Source organism: Zeus faber (genome assembly GCF_960531495.2).
Source record: "Zeus faber genome assembly, chromosome: 21".
In the NCBI taxonomy this organism is placed as follows: Eukaryota; Metazoa; Chordata; class Actinopteri; order Zeiformes; family Zeidae; genus Zeus; species Zeus faber.
This window is the reverse complement of record NC_137208.1, coordinates 10,713,085-10,728,473: the sequence shown is the minus strand read 5'-3', so window position 1 is coordinate 10,728,473 and position 15,389 is coordinate 10,713,085. Positions and strand designations below refer to the sequence as shown.

General features: G+C 46.2%; 1 protein-coding gene across 1 annotated transcript; it reads right to left on the bottom strand.

Annotated features, from left to right (window-relative positions):
• Positions 1 to 961: 961 nt before the first annotated feature.
• sypl1 (synaptophysin-like 1) lies at positions 962 to 14,067 on the bottom strand. The gene is made up of 5 exons (XM_080022432.1): positions 13,791 to 14,067; positions 6,300 to 6,418; positions 4,546 to 4,750; positions 4,005 to 4,196; positions 962 to 3,799 (listed from the first exon to the last, which is right to left on the bottom strand). Exons 1-5 carry the CDS (start codon positions 13,857 to 13,859, stop codon positions 3,668 to 3,670), a joined length of 717 nt encoding a protein of 238 aa, XP_079878558.1. The 5' UTR covers positions 13,860 to 14,067; the 3' UTR covers positions 962 to 3,667.
• Positions 14,068 to 15,389: the final 1,322 nt, after the last annotated feature.

Genomic DNA, 15,389 nt, shown 5'->3' with positions numbered 1-15,389 from the left:
CATAATAAAGCCGCATTCCAGCACGTAAAGCTGCGTCTGTTTGCTCGGTGAGGTCACAGGACACATTCTCTCCTGAAGTTAGGATCATTCTGTTGACTTTCTACCACAAAGTTCCGAATTTTTTTTTTTTTTTTTTATAACTTAAGGTCTTCCCACATAATACATTTGAACTGGCTCGCCTTTTTGGTAAAATACACCCAGCAGGGGATGCCAGGTTAAAATTGATTTTTTTATTTTTATTTTATTACAGATTTATTCATATCAACTAATAACTAATTTATATTTCAGATAAGCAAATACATGGAGTGAGAAAAATGGGAATCACTATCGACGGAAGATTCTAAATTTGTATTTTCTACACTCAATGGTTTTATATAATTTTACACAAACTTGCACATCTTTTTTTTTTTTTTTTTTTTTACCTGTGCTGTCAGCATGCTGGGCATACAACATGAAGTATTTGTATGCCATTGCATCTAGGACAGAGTAATCCTCTGCAAGTGGAGTTCAACTCCTCAACCTGCAATGAAACTCTTAATTAATTCTTAAATCATCAAAAACTGCTGCAATAACTCTGTCCTGTGGACAACCTGTAGGATGACAAGAGCACAGCTTTTTGGTTAACGAGAACCACCACCAACCCCCGTCTTTGGAGAACTATTTATCATGTTTGGGTCTATAAAAAACTGATCACTACTCCAAGAGGGGGAGAATCACCAGGGGGTGAGACAATTAAACACAGAACCAAACAACATTTACACAAAAACATAAACACTGGACGACAACATGTATTGAAAAACTGAGTTAATTAGGTCCAGGAAAACTGGAACAGCGATTGGGCACGTGGCCTCTTCCTGTCATAGTTTTGGCAGTAAATGAGGAAGAAAAGGAGGAATGCAATCAGGAGTGTGCTGGGGTGCATTCCAAGCACACACACACACAAACACACAAAAGAGGGCGATTGATGTAAAAATCATTTTAATTGGAAAAACAGCAAAAAGTTCATATTTTCACACACACCAGAGAGGCAAAATGCCCTTCTCTGGGATAATAATAACAGCTTGGCGGGTTAAATGACTCAGAAAGCTATGGTTGGTTTGGACAGCGATTACAAAAGCAGAGGTATAACCAGTACACCTTGGTTGATCTCTGTTCAAACTTTGGCCTTGGACACACAGCATGCTCCCACATTGACTGTGAAACAAAACGATCTGATCGATTTTTAAAAAATACAAAAAACAAACGTGCACAGTTTCCAAAGCCAGGGTACTGTTCATTATTTGGTTTCCTAAATAAATGGAATTTCAACATTTAGAGTAACTTGATATTATACATGTCCAAAGAAGTGAATATAAAACGCGTTGCTTTGGCAAGTGTTTATTATTGACCATTTACCTCAATAAAGGGCGCGATGGAAAATAATGCAAACTTAAATGTAAAAAATGTCTAGGGACACTCAGGACCTGATATATCCAAAAAGTTAATTTTGGAGGAATCCTTCATCTCTCTAAATGCTAACCTCTTTGGGGGAAAACATATTTTTAATTATTGCTCATTGTGCATAAAATATATGAAAGGCAGGTGACTTTGTTATGTGATTATGATACACCTAAGGCGTGTTTAGGCTTACACTAAGAAAACAGGTCACTTACAAGGCATCACAGTGAACTCTATTAAAAAAAAATAATACTTTTTTTTAACACGAGCCTTCTTCCTAAATTGAATCCTCGTAAGGTCTTGGTCCCTGAGAAACGAAAGGGACATTGCCAGAGTACCTTCTATTCATCTGTACCAGATCCCACCTGAAAACCGACAGAACGAGCTTGAGCGTCACCGCACAGCGAGGATTCGTAATCTGTTTCAGCCCCGGGCCAAAGAAACAAACTGAAGAAAATAAAAAACTGGTCCCCCACCCTTGATGAGACATACGACCGGGGGGCCTTGTTTTGGAGCCCGACTGCGGCGGGAGGCCACAGTCGCTGCGGCCCAAAGCCACGCTGTGAGCTTGCCTGTCACTACGCCGCCTTCTGAAGCAGAAGCTTGTGGGAAACGCAGGCAAAATGCATCGGTTTAGCTAAGGCACAGGTATGGAAAGGGTGCATGTAGAGATCCACGGTGGCTTCTCTCCTCATAGAAAACAATTTATTACGAGAATAAAGGCGGCAGGAGAAAGAAAATTAATTGGGGAAACAATATCGGGAAGAAAAAAAGAGCGCATTTGTGTTCAACCCCGAATAAAACGAGGGGCGGTGTAACAACTTGATGCTTAAGAAAATGCACGTTTAGTGTGGAGCAGTACAGTACAGCTGTCACAGTTATTACTTAATGGGCTGATTGCGATCATTTGTGCACATCGCGATCATTTTGTACAATTGTTAGATTGCACAATCACATGCTTGCAAATGTCAAAAGGTGACAGCCCGATTACACAGCTTCAGACATCTGGGAAACGGAGCGTTCGCCGATAGGTTATTGGAAAGGCCACAGCTACTGTAGTACCGATGTAGCACAGATAAAGTGTGTGTAGTGGGTGTCCGTGTGTCTGCCGGTGCCTTTGCACGTGCATGTGCGTTAAATGTGAATTTGTTTTTTGTTGTGGTGTGTTTCCTATTGTGTCACTTTGTGTGTCCGTCTATGTTAAGCCCCTTTCCCACATGGAATCCGTGTATAAAAAATATCATGCAAAGGCAGTAGTTCCCATGTTGGACTCTTATGTAGAAGTTCCGCATGGAGTCTGTTCCCACATTAGATTAGATGTGACGGATACAGTACGTAATGGATAAGAGTTGGTACGTTATGTCCAGTGTAGATGCGGTCGTTTGGACAATCGGTCTCCAATGGACATACATTCTGAATCGTTTTTATTTTATTTTTATTTTTTTTATTTCCCTGTCTCTCAGAGACCAGCACCTCAGTTTCCACCTCCCCGTCTCCCCCGGACGGATTTGCTTCCCTCCGCTGACGGAGCGGGGACAGAACCCCCGGGACGCAATAACCCTCAAATCAAAGTTATTAAATCAGCGTGATCATTTTCAACCTGTGCTACACTCTCTGCCTCCGGAGAAGGAACGTTCTCCACCCGTTCTACCTCTCCCCGTCCGCTCGCTCCCTCCTGCCCGATGTCCCCGCGCCGCACTCCCAACTGTAAAAGACACGTCTTAGGTCTGAGTGGCATTTTTAAGAAGAAAAATAATACAATTTAAGAATGAACTGTAAAGGCCTGTCTTCGCGGAGACTGGAAGTCTTTCAGTTCCTCATCTTCGCAGCCGAGCTCGGCGGTTCGGACTCGCCATTTTTCCCCCCGAATGTTTTTTTTCTTTCTTCCCGAAAACAAATGTGAAATATTTGTACAAAATAAATATTTGTAAAAAAACGCTATTTGCACTTTATTTGGATTTGGCTCCCCTACTTTACGGAAATCTGATGCTTCCATTCCCGCACACTTCCATTCACCGCCGTACTGGCATTTTCCCGGAAATTATTCTACTTTAAGGAACACTTCTACTTTTAGGAACATTACCGAAGATTTACGGCTTTCAGTGCAGGTGGCAAAGGGGCTTATGTGTGTGCATGTACATGTATTCTGTCTGTGTGTGTGTGTGTGTGTGTGTGTGTGTGTGTGTGTGTGTGTGTGTGTGTGTGTGTGCGTGTGTGTGTGTGTATCAAGTTAGATGGGTGCAGGAACCTGGGCTCTTCCAGGTCCAGGTTGCCCGCTGTATCTCTGGGAGTGCCAGCGCGTCTCCTTGTAGACAAACCAGGCGTTGCCTGCCCACACGAACATGTTGAGGTAGCCAAACACCTAAAAGTACATAAAAAAAAAAAAAAAAGACTTAAGTGAAAAGGGAAAAAAAAAAAAAAATCATCCATTGAAAGCTTTTGGCCTTCGACCTTCTTCTCGGCAGGTGTGTAATGAAAGTTCACCTTCACCCAAATAAATATAGTGAGAAGTGAGAAGTGAGATAGCTCGTGCGGTACGCGGAACCACAATGGAGGCATTTGCTCACCACGGAGATGTTGAGCGTGCGCATGTTGGCGAACTCGGTGACCTGGCAGGTGACGTCGCCCAGCCTGCAGAGCCCGAGCGTGGAGCCGATGCCCTCGTCGCCCGTGGCGTCCTTCACGTTCTGCAGCCCCTTGGCCCACGCCGAGGAGCACACCAGCCACAGGAAGGCCAGGACCGCCGTCACCGCAAAGTCCTGGGGGGGCGACACAGAGCCAAATCGTCCGAGGCTTCGAGACCCCTCCTGTGATCTCTGACGACCTCCTGTGGGAGTCGGAGATCTCCGGTTGGGAATCACGGCTCTAAAGCCCGATTTACAGATAATCCGAAAAACGCATCCAACGGTCGGATCCTACCCGTTAGTGGCCCTCGGATGATAGTAGCTAGTATGCCATTCCCAACATAGAATGCAGTGGAAAACTCCCTTGGGACCCGGCTGATGAGCTAGCATTAGGTCTGCTTGGATGCAATTGTTTTTACAGAATCAAAAAAGATGGAATCTTCATCGTAGTAACGTTCCTAAAGTGATTCGTGTCACTACTCACAAATATGGGTCCAAAGTCGGAGTCCTTATACACGTGCATATAGCCGAGGTAGACCAGCAGGGCCACCATGCTGTATAGGAAACAGAGGACGGCCACTCCCACAAAGAACTCCGCCGAGGAGGCGGAGTCTCCCACCAGATGGGTGGTGCTGACAGAGTGGTTGCAGAGAGTGGTGTTTCCCTCCACGAGCGGCACCTGGCTTAACCTGTACCAACACAAGATACATCACATAGATCCTTAAACTGGTTTGTTGATGTTACTGCTGAAAGAGAAAATATGAAAAAAAAAAATCAGATTTTGGCTTAAAATACAATTTTATATCGATGTATTGACATTTTATACAGGAGGAGAATTACTACTAACTTTTAAACTTCAACTATATACTATCTGACATGCATTACAAACATATCTCACAGTGCAATTTCAGTCCAATGCAAACATTAAACAATTGAATTTATTTGGGACTATGGTGGTATTTAATAGAATGTAATGGGGCAAATGCAGTCTCCCCCATAACAGAAGTGCAGGATTTATTAAGTATTATTAATTCACACAAAAACATTGTGATTTTACTCAATTAAGTCCCATAGCAACGGAAAGCAACGGGTAGACGTGCGTGACGCGGCATGGGACAGTGGGGGGACACAGGGTTGTTTTTGGTAATGGGACGGAACTCCAATTCTGATTCCTCTTTGCCACTGCAGACCTTGGTGTTTAAAACAGACAGGAGGCTCTCACGAAGCCCCACGGCGCAATGAAAGATCCCATGAATCAGGACGAAAGATCCCACCTCAGCCGCTGTGCCTGGGGGCTCGGGTGCACCACTGCCGCCGCCCTGTCAGTCTGGCTTATATTTAAATGTATTGATATATTTATTGCCTCATCTACTTATGTCAGGATTTATTTCATGGGCATATTTATTTTTATATGCGTGCTACATACACATACATCCTCTTTGTGCGCGCAAGTGAATGAGCTGCGTGCGCTGCAGCTCCGTCTGTCGCTCTCCCGCACATGCGGACCGGGACCGCACCGGGTGACTTCTGCTGGACTGTCCCTTGCCCCATCTATTCGGACATTATCATGGCATGTGTGAAAAGGCAGAAGATGGAAATGTTCTGGATTGTAGCTGCATGTGTGAATCGTGAAACTCACTAGCAGTGCCGGAAAGGTTTTCCCTGCAATTTACCGGGAACTATGTGTGAAAGGGGCTCAAAACAGCTCTGAGCGGGGAGGGCCAGAGCGGTTTTCTCACTCCGTCCCCTCTCGTTCCCACCCCGCTCCCGTGATCCGTTTCAGAACACTGTGCACTGCACCTACACGGTACACCGTTTGGATGCTCAGATTTCTCCTGGCGGATAAAAAAAAATAAACGCCTGTCCTTAATGTCATTTGGCGATCGATGGAGTCGATTGCAAATTTAATTGTCATTTTGCCTACTTTGCCTTAATGAAAACTACAAAAAAAACATCATCTTAACAGCATCACAGAATTTTGAATCAAATTTAAACTGTTGCTTGCTCAATGTTTTCAAATGTAGCTGCTAAAAATGGAGCAATCATCAATAAAATGAGATAAAATAAGATGGTAGTAGTAGCAACATTTCCTACCATCATTCATGACATTACTCATTGTGCATTTATTCCATCTACGCCCCCGTCTGCCGATTGTTTTATAATGCTGCGTTTCAAGGTTTGTGGACATAAGTTGAGACCGATTTCGGGTCGACCGGATCGCGTGAGATCGGCCCGTACCTGAAGGGGTAGTGGAAGGTGGCGTTCAGGGTTTGATTCCTCCCATCGCCGCAGAACAGAGAGATGACGTTCCTCCCCGAGAACCCGCCGCAGCTCCCAAAGGCAAATATGGCTGTGAGCTGTTTTGGAGGGGGAAAGGAAAGAGAAACAGAGAGTCAACGGTTGAAACCGAGACGGGAAAATAATACTCTGCTGTAGGGTAACAGCATCAAAACAAAAACAACAAGCTTAGTGGAAAACTTCGAGCCAAAGTGAAACATTTCTTTGAAAGACAATGTAGTTGTGGCAAAGAAGATCATTTTTCAACCAAGACCTTATTACAACGTTGTTCCCGTTGTTTAACAGTTATGTGACATGATTCAGCTAATTGAAGCTATTCACTTTGGAAATATTGAAGACAAATGACTTCAACGTGCACGTTAGTTTTAGTTGTGGGACTAATACTCGAGTACAAACTTCAACACACGATTCACAGCTGGTTACGGTTACATCTTGGAATACACCAGGCTTTGAATCATGTCATTCTTTGGGCAAACATGATCCGAGCCGAAATTATTGTTGGAAGACCTGCGAAATCTGCAACCTTGAATACCTTTAATTTGGGTTCAATTTGTTAGTTTTGTTGGCTAGGTTAAAACTCGGAACTGGCCAGCGAGCTGGCGTGTTAGTACAGCTTTCAAACAATGTTGATTTTATTTCTTCAACCTTGGCAATTTATTCAACAGCAACCCAAACATTTATAGTAACTCTGGTCAGAGACATCCTTCTCAGTTGATGCCAGAATAGAGGAGAGAAGAGGAGAGTCTTATCTCTTTAGAAACTAACATTGTATTATTGTGCTATGGACACTTCATATCCAGGTCAATTAACACACCTGTGAGTAAAGAAACCAAGAAACTTTGCATTCACCTGATAATGTCAGCAGGATGACTAAAACAACAAGCATCGGGTAGATGTCAGCAATTAAGTAAGCAATGCTGATCACAGGTTCAGGATTATAAATTCAGGTTTATAAAAATAAAAAGATTATAATTCGGAGATTATAATTCGGGGAAAACAGTCCCGTGACTTCACATGAGTAGCGCAAAGTAATATTACAGCAAACGTCGTACGCATCATTTGATAGGAATATGCAAGTCAACACATATCTGTGAAATAAACACCATTTGTTGCCACTGACGTCTGAGGAGCTCCCTCTAATTGAATTGACTTGGACGTAACAGGGGTGCACCAACCTTCTTGGTAAGCAGCTTAGCTGGAGTGAGAATGGTGGGGTGCTCTGGGTCTATGGAAACTGATGTTTACGGCCTGGCATTAACCATCACTATGACTTCCGCCATGAATGTTGTGAGGACATCATGGGTCAGCTTTCGGTTCCATGTTTGAGGGGCATGGCATCCAATATACGGTGCTTGACTCCGATTTTCCGCTCCCAGCTGCTGCCCAAATGCCAAGAGTGTGGGGGATTGAACTGCCACGTGCATCCATGCTCTCTCAGGTAGTTCTCAACTTGCTGGCTGTCAGGGCCGTTGGAGTCTATCTGGAGCTCTTTGCAGGAGCCCACAAAGTGGGTTTGAACGGTGGGAATGTAGTGCCATTGGCTTGCCTGTGCGGACAGTCCGATGTGCTGGACTCTCTGCTTTGCTCGTCCAGTAGCGGGGTGTCCCATTAGTCACCAGCGGTAGTAAGTTCTCTCAGGATAGGGGGGCCATGAATGCTGACAGTAGCGGAGCATTCTAGAGAGGGTGGAATAGACTGTTGACGGTCCAAAGCACACCGTGCTGTGTGAAAGGTTTTCTGTTAGCTGCTACATGGAACGCGAAGTGGGTCCCATCCGAGCCCCAGACTGCATTGCATGGGGGGGGGGGGTTTCCTGATCGAAGTTGAGGTCTTGTAAACCCATGGCGAGGTCTTCCCCTGGGAAAGCTCTCATGACATCTGGGCTGTTGGATGCAATCTTGTGGAGTCTGAGGCTGGACTGGGCCAGCATGTCCTGAGCTCTTTTCAGCACGGTGGTTGCGTCGGCGAATGACTTCAACCAGTTGTCTACATAGAAGTGTCGTACAACGTACTGACCCCATACTCCTATGGTCGTCCTCTGCAGTCTACAGATGGAGGTGGATGGGCGATTGCCGAACACGTGGACCTTCATCCAAAAGTCTGTCACCCCATCGTCCAGATGGTGGTCGCAAAACCACAGGAAGCCAAGGTAGTCACAGGGATCCTCCCTGACCAGGAAGCAATGGAACATCTGCTGAATGTTGATCTTGATCGCAACTGGCTCAGTCCTGAAGCGAACTAGGACCCCGAGCAGGCTGTTATTTAGGTCTGGTCCCTGGTGTGACCCTGGACCCTGCCCTGGTCTCTGGGGATAGTTGTTTCCAAAGCTTGGTAGATACCAGCGCTCTCCACCATCTTTCAGCAGGGCCGCTGGTTCAGCGTGCCCACTGCTAAAGTCTTTCTTTATCAAGTTCAATTCTGGCTTCTTCGTTAGAGTCGGGTGAAGTGACAAAGTGGTTGAGAAGCTGGGAAGACGCGGTCTGGGCTTGCGGAATTGGAGGGGAGCCACTCTACTATTAGCGTCCTTGGACAGCCCTTCGTTTATGATGTTGAGGAAGGCCTCCACCTCCACTGAGGGTGCAAGTTTGTCGTCGTGGGCTGAGTGGTTGAAGATACGTTGTCCTACCTGGGAACTTCTCTTTCACATAGATGCTACTCTCACACGGTCGGAGGTAAGATCCATCTTGAAACGTATTACTTAAAGTATTCCCAAAGATAGTAGGTATTCCTTATGCACCTATTCTTCTTCCTGGAGGCGGGCCTTACTATGTGCGAGGACCACCACATGACACGCGAAAGCCATCAATCTCTTTAATTATTATTATTTTTTTTTAACTTTGGAACAAGTGCCCAAGTTAGGAATTGGCTTACATGAGCCCACTCAAACATATTATTTGGATAGGATTCCCTTTAAAAAACACCAATGCAAACGTGCGGAAAAAAACCCAAAAAATTCCATCCTAGGGGAAACACTGATTACCAATAAATTTAAATTTCAGAATGTCACAAAAAAGTCTGCGATGCTAACGAGGTCAGATTAACTGCTCTGACACTGACAACATATGACATGTCCCTTTCCAACAGTTGGGACAGAATTTGGCGTTTGCGATGTTGCAAAGCTTCAAACAATTTTTCTAGCACTGAAGAAATCCTATTTACTGACACTGCCAGTTCTGTCTCATCAGCACAACTGTGATTTCTGATATGGGAAAGAGCGAGTCAGCCATAACTCAAGAATGCTCGGTACAGGGCGGCTGAGTCGTGCACCACAGATACCACACACACACACACACACACACACACACACACACACACACACACACACACACACACACACACACACACACACACACACACACACACACACACACACACACACACACACACACACACACAGGCCTCCCTCCAGATGTTTCTCCAGATGCCAATGGCTGGCACTTCCTGTTTTTCTAGCGACGGTGCACACTTTGTGGAGCTACCAGAAATGTTCCCGATTGTCACACCACGAATTTGGGGGTCTCTGAGTCACGGCGAGATCAGATATCAAGCCGTTCAGTGTGTTCAAGACGATCCAAGGGGGTCCCCACCTAAATGACGAATAGTTAAATTCCACCAATTGATCACTTATATCACAAGATGTCAGCAATGTGCTACATTGTACAATAACGGAATTGTTTTAGATTTGTATTTTTTTTGCTTAATTTGCTATTGCCTGTTACACACATGAACCATAAATAAGTCTTTAAGTCGAATTTTATGAATACAGTTTGGAATAGAGGATAGATGACACTCAAATTCTAAAGCCGACCTAGAAAACCGACTCGGTAAGCAGAAAATTAACACATTTTATTGGTTTTATTCATGTGGTAAAGTCACAGCTTAAAGTGACCGAGTTACACAGCCTCTCTCTGCCGTTCCCTTTCTGAACATTCTTTCACACACACACACACACACACACACACACACACGTCAGATGCCTGAAATATGTCTATGAATCTCTGGTGTGTATCGTGTGTGTGTGTGTGTGTGTGTGTGTGTGTGTGTGTGTGTGTGTGTGTGTGTATTAAAGAATGTTCAGAGAGGGAACGGCAGAGAAAGGCCATGTAACTCGGTTATCTGCTGCGAGGCCCACACTGGATTCCTTTGACCCACATATCCAGGACACAAAACGGCTTAATGGACTTTTCCTCTGGGAAATGTTCTCAGGAGAAGAACGTAGGAAACCTGGCGTTCCCTCCTCCCTCTTCTGTGGACAGCGTTCGAGAAACAAATTGAAAACCGATGTTAATGACTCAGTAGGGCTACACTTGTAATTCCCCCCGCCCCCACCACAGTCCAAAATGTTAATATTTTACAGCCAAAGGGCTATGTAATTAAACTGTTTGGTTCCCTTTGAGCATAGGTCAAATTACGGGGGGGTTGGGGGGGGGGGTCTGACCCCATAATTAAGACTTGGACCAACCCAAAAGAGGTAAAAACAACAGGGGGGGGGGGGGGGCTCTTACAGGTCTTACCTGTACTCCTAAACATTACAATATATTTACCATATTCATGCCTGGAAGAATCTTGTAATAGGATTTCAGACAGTCCTAAAGTCGACCATATCATTATGCTGAGCATGGCGCTCCGTGGTGGACGCAGGCAAGCTGGGGCAGCTCCAGCTGGAGCAGCGGAGGGTGCGATCCGCAGTTCAGATCAGAGCAATCTTCTTCCCCCAAGCAAAGCAAATAAATACAGTGCGTATTTCTTTTTTTTTATTGTAGATGTATTTTTTTTTTTTACCCCCGTATTCGAATTGAATGAAGCAAAAAAAAAAACGGCCCGTGTGTAACCGTGCATAACAGGAATGCGTACATTGTCTGTCACTGGTTTACCACCCTCCCCCTCCCCCGATTGTCACTGTATAATTCTCACTCTGCCTGTGAGGACGGCAAATGCTCCATTCTGCGAACCGCAAAGACAACGCGGTCACTTGACGGTAAATAATTTGTGAGCAAAGCATTAATGTATAACCGTGTCGGGCGTTCGTAGGACAGGCCAAAAGGCTCCCAAGATGAAGATCATTGGACCTGCATCGGGTCTATGTTCCACGGCAGCGATTTTCAACATCCCAAGGACCCTCGATTAGGCCTCAACAAGGTTCTCCTGCGGGACCCTCAATTTGACAGGCGTTAGCCCCCGGACGATGAAGATTTGGTCCCCGAGACCCCGATCGGGGAAGACCTGTGATTTGTTTGTGTCGAATAACATTCAAAAGTGTCAAATGGCTTCTTGATATCTTTCAGGGTGGCTGCTTCTTCTCCGCCCGCATTGTTACCCCCTGCGACTAGTGGTTGGAAGATACATTGCAGCAATTTTAGTGTATCGTTGAAAGAAGCCATCCGGCTGACACTTTGAATGCGGAAATGATCTTTTCCATCACTTATTTTTGGCATTTACAGAGAACTGACAAATTGCACCCTCCCAGCGTGTTATCACAAACGTGTTTGGGAGTCCTTCAAGGTAGTTTGTGGGCACCGCTCTTTTTGGACTATTTGGGTTAGAGTAGCACTTTGCCAACGACGGGTGCAATTTTGACCGGACCCCGCTATGCAGAAGTCCCAATGAAAACAACGAGGGGATCGTTACGGGGCTGAACGGTGTCTCGGTCCGCTAAGTGAGCTGGGGACCCCCTGGAAGCCCTTGAAGGAGGTTTGAGAACCACTGATCTAAAGTATAATAAACCACATACACTCAGTGTGCACTTTATTAGGTACACCTGTACAATCCCATGTAATACAATACACCAGCACAGCCATGAATTCTGCTTTATGTTGCCAATAATGTTCAGGTTTTTTTTACGCTGTCATAGTAGAGTTAATTCATTCTTTTAGCATCAAGGTCATTGTTGGTGGTGGCGTTGTACCGAGCCGCATTTAATTCAGAGATGTTTCTAATATTCTGTCCCCTTCATGTATGTCAATGGGGAGGACAACATTTTTTTGAAACACCTCAATATAACGTAGTTCAGTACAACACCACATTCAGTCACAAACATACTGTAATGACCCCGCACGGGTCGGGGACTCGTTACGGTTGTTAGAACGTGTTGTACGGCGGGCGGGTTCTAAATCCCGCGGGAAAAGGGGACGGAGGGAGAAGTCTTTGGAGGTGTTGTGCACAGCTCTACGGGGACATTACGGCCTGGCCAATGATCTGGAGGGAACAACGAACGCCGGCGAGCGACACCCACCGCCACCGGCTTCTTCTCCCGCCCGGACAACGTCACAATACAGTGGTACCTCGACTTACGACTGTAATTGGTTCTATAAGAACGGTCGTATGTTAAAACAGTCGTGTGTCGAAGCAATTTTTCCCATATACACATCATATTTTTCTATGATTTCCTTCTTAGTTTCAATGGGAGTCATTGCCTTTTTCTTTTTCCCCATCATTCTTCTTCTTAGGACTCATCATGAAGGGTGAAAATAAACAAAATACACAGCACAAACACAGTAAATATGAAAAAAATGTGGATAAGCCGCGAACTACGTCCACAGACGATGTAGGTCGCCCGCCGACTGACTGCTGACCGGCCGCCGACGCGCCACCTGCAAATTCCCACGCTCGTAGCTTGGAGCAGTCGGTCGCAAGTCGATACAAATTTTTTTCGCGATTAGTGCCGCTCCTATCCTGGGTTAGTCGTAAGTAGACGCAGTCGTACGTCGCGGTACCACTGTACCGTTGCATTTACACATCCCCGACCCCACCTGGACAAAAAAAAACAAAAAAAAAACCTGCACCCCACAGTATCGACTTCATAAGAAGGTAGAAGGCATTCACGGAGCAGAGCTGGTGTACTGGATCCCACTGGACGGTACAGGTGTAGCAACAGCGGTGGAGTGCCCACCGGGTGTTCGCTGTACCAGAGGAGTGTGAAATTATTACAACAAAGCGTACTGTACCTTTAAATAAAATAAAGACATGATGTAACTGTCACTTTCTCATTTTTTAAGGGTTAGGTTTGTGAGGCCTGTGTCGTGGTTTTATGGAATATAGATGCATTTTTTTTTTTAATATATACCCCCCCTCTCTCTCTCTCATATATATATATATTTATTTATTTTCAAGTTTAACACCCCACCAAATAAAACTCGGTGACTGCATGAGGACAACAAGGCCTCCCGCCGTGAATGGCGTTGAATAAACAAAAAATTACATGATTACATTATCACATTATTACATTTCACTGCATATACGTCTGAAAGTATGCACATGTATGTGACAAATAAAAAATCTTGAATCTTGAAAAAGCACACTTTTCAAGATGGAAGCAAGTCCACAGTTTGTTTTTCAATCATTTGTAATGACAAACTGGAGTTATTCACACACACACACGCACGCACACACACACACACACACACACACACACACACACACTATGACACTCACCCACTCCACAAGTTTGACGAAACCCAGCGGCTCCTTCAGCGGGGCCAGGTTGAGTCGGAGTCCGGTCATCCTGCTCTGTCTCCGGGAAGCGGCGGTGGCTCGGTTCGGCTCGGCGCGGGGGAGGGGAGTCGACCTCGCCGGCGCGACTTTTCCCGTGCAGATGTGGACGGCGACCGCGAATAACGGGAGGCGGCGCCGCGGGACGTGGCGAGACTCCCAAAGGGGCTCCGGAGAATCCCTGCGACGACCTTCGACGTGCGGCGGCCGCGGATGAAAAGCCGCTCAGAGCGACCGTTTGCTCGGACGAGTCGGAAGGTTCGAGTCGGTCCCACGGGCGGTTCTCCTCGCGCTGATGTTGCGGGGGCATCAGCGGGAGCGCGGAAGCGGACGATTCGGTCGACGCGAACAGGGCCGTTTTTGGGGTTTTTTTTTTTTAATGACTCGGGAGTCGGGAGTCATTCGTCGACACAAGTCGTCCGTTCGAATCGTTCGCGGCTGGGGCCTGGGGTACCGATGCGTGCGCCGACCGGGGAGACTCGGGTCCGAGGCACGAAAACCGGCAACGCGCCCGGGCGAGCCGCCTCCCCCTTGGGGGTTTCCGCTCGGCGAACGGGGGGCAAGAGCGTCTTCCGACTCGCCCGACTGCATTTTACTTAATCAAACTGCAAAAACCCCCCAAAAAAGTAATAACAATAAAAGGTGCATTCCGACGAAATAAATCATTTCGAAGGACGCCCCCCCCCCCCACCACCTCCCCGCTTAACCGCGCACTACACCGACCGAAACAAATCAACGACGTTGAACGACTCCTTTTTACCGAGTGGCTCGCCAGGCACCGAATCTCAAAAAAAAGAGTGGAACCGTTCACCTCCGGTCCCTTCAATGGGTCTTTGGTGCTGACTCAGTCATATGACTTTTAATACCAAGGGGTGGGCCAAGATAGGGCCCGCGGACCGGATTGGGGTAGCAGAGTGGGTAAAACTAACCCCCACAGACAAACACTATTTCCATGAACATTAATCAGATCAAGCCGTCTGTGTGTGTGTGTGTGTGTGTGTGTGTGCAATTGGGATACAATTGCAATTGAGTTTGAAAAAGTGTTGGTGAAAGTTATTCAATTACATATAAACGATTCGATATTTATTTGCTAAACGGTTTACGCGAGGAATGCTTCCGGGCGGGTTATCCCCCCCCCCTCCAAAAAAGGAGCCTTTCTGTGTGGGGGGGTTTGCATGTTCTCCCCGTGCTCACGTGGGGTTCCCTCCACCTCACGTCAGTAAGGACCCCCACCAAAAACATGCACAACACCATCGTCTGACCAGCGATGGACACCTGCTACCAGGTCCCCCGGGCGCGTCCATGAATGCTGCCCACTGCTCCTGGCTGCCCCCCCCCCCCCGGAGGAAGGACAAGCCAGGATGGGTCAAACGCAGAGGCCTCGTTTCACCGGCCACCATCCAAAGCATGTGCATGTGTATGCATGTGTTGTAGTGTGGTGTGTTGCGTGACAATTAAAAGATTCTTCTTCTCCATTATTTAATTGCAGATGGGAGAAATATTTGTTTTTGTTCTTTTTTGCGCATTTAAAAATATCAATTC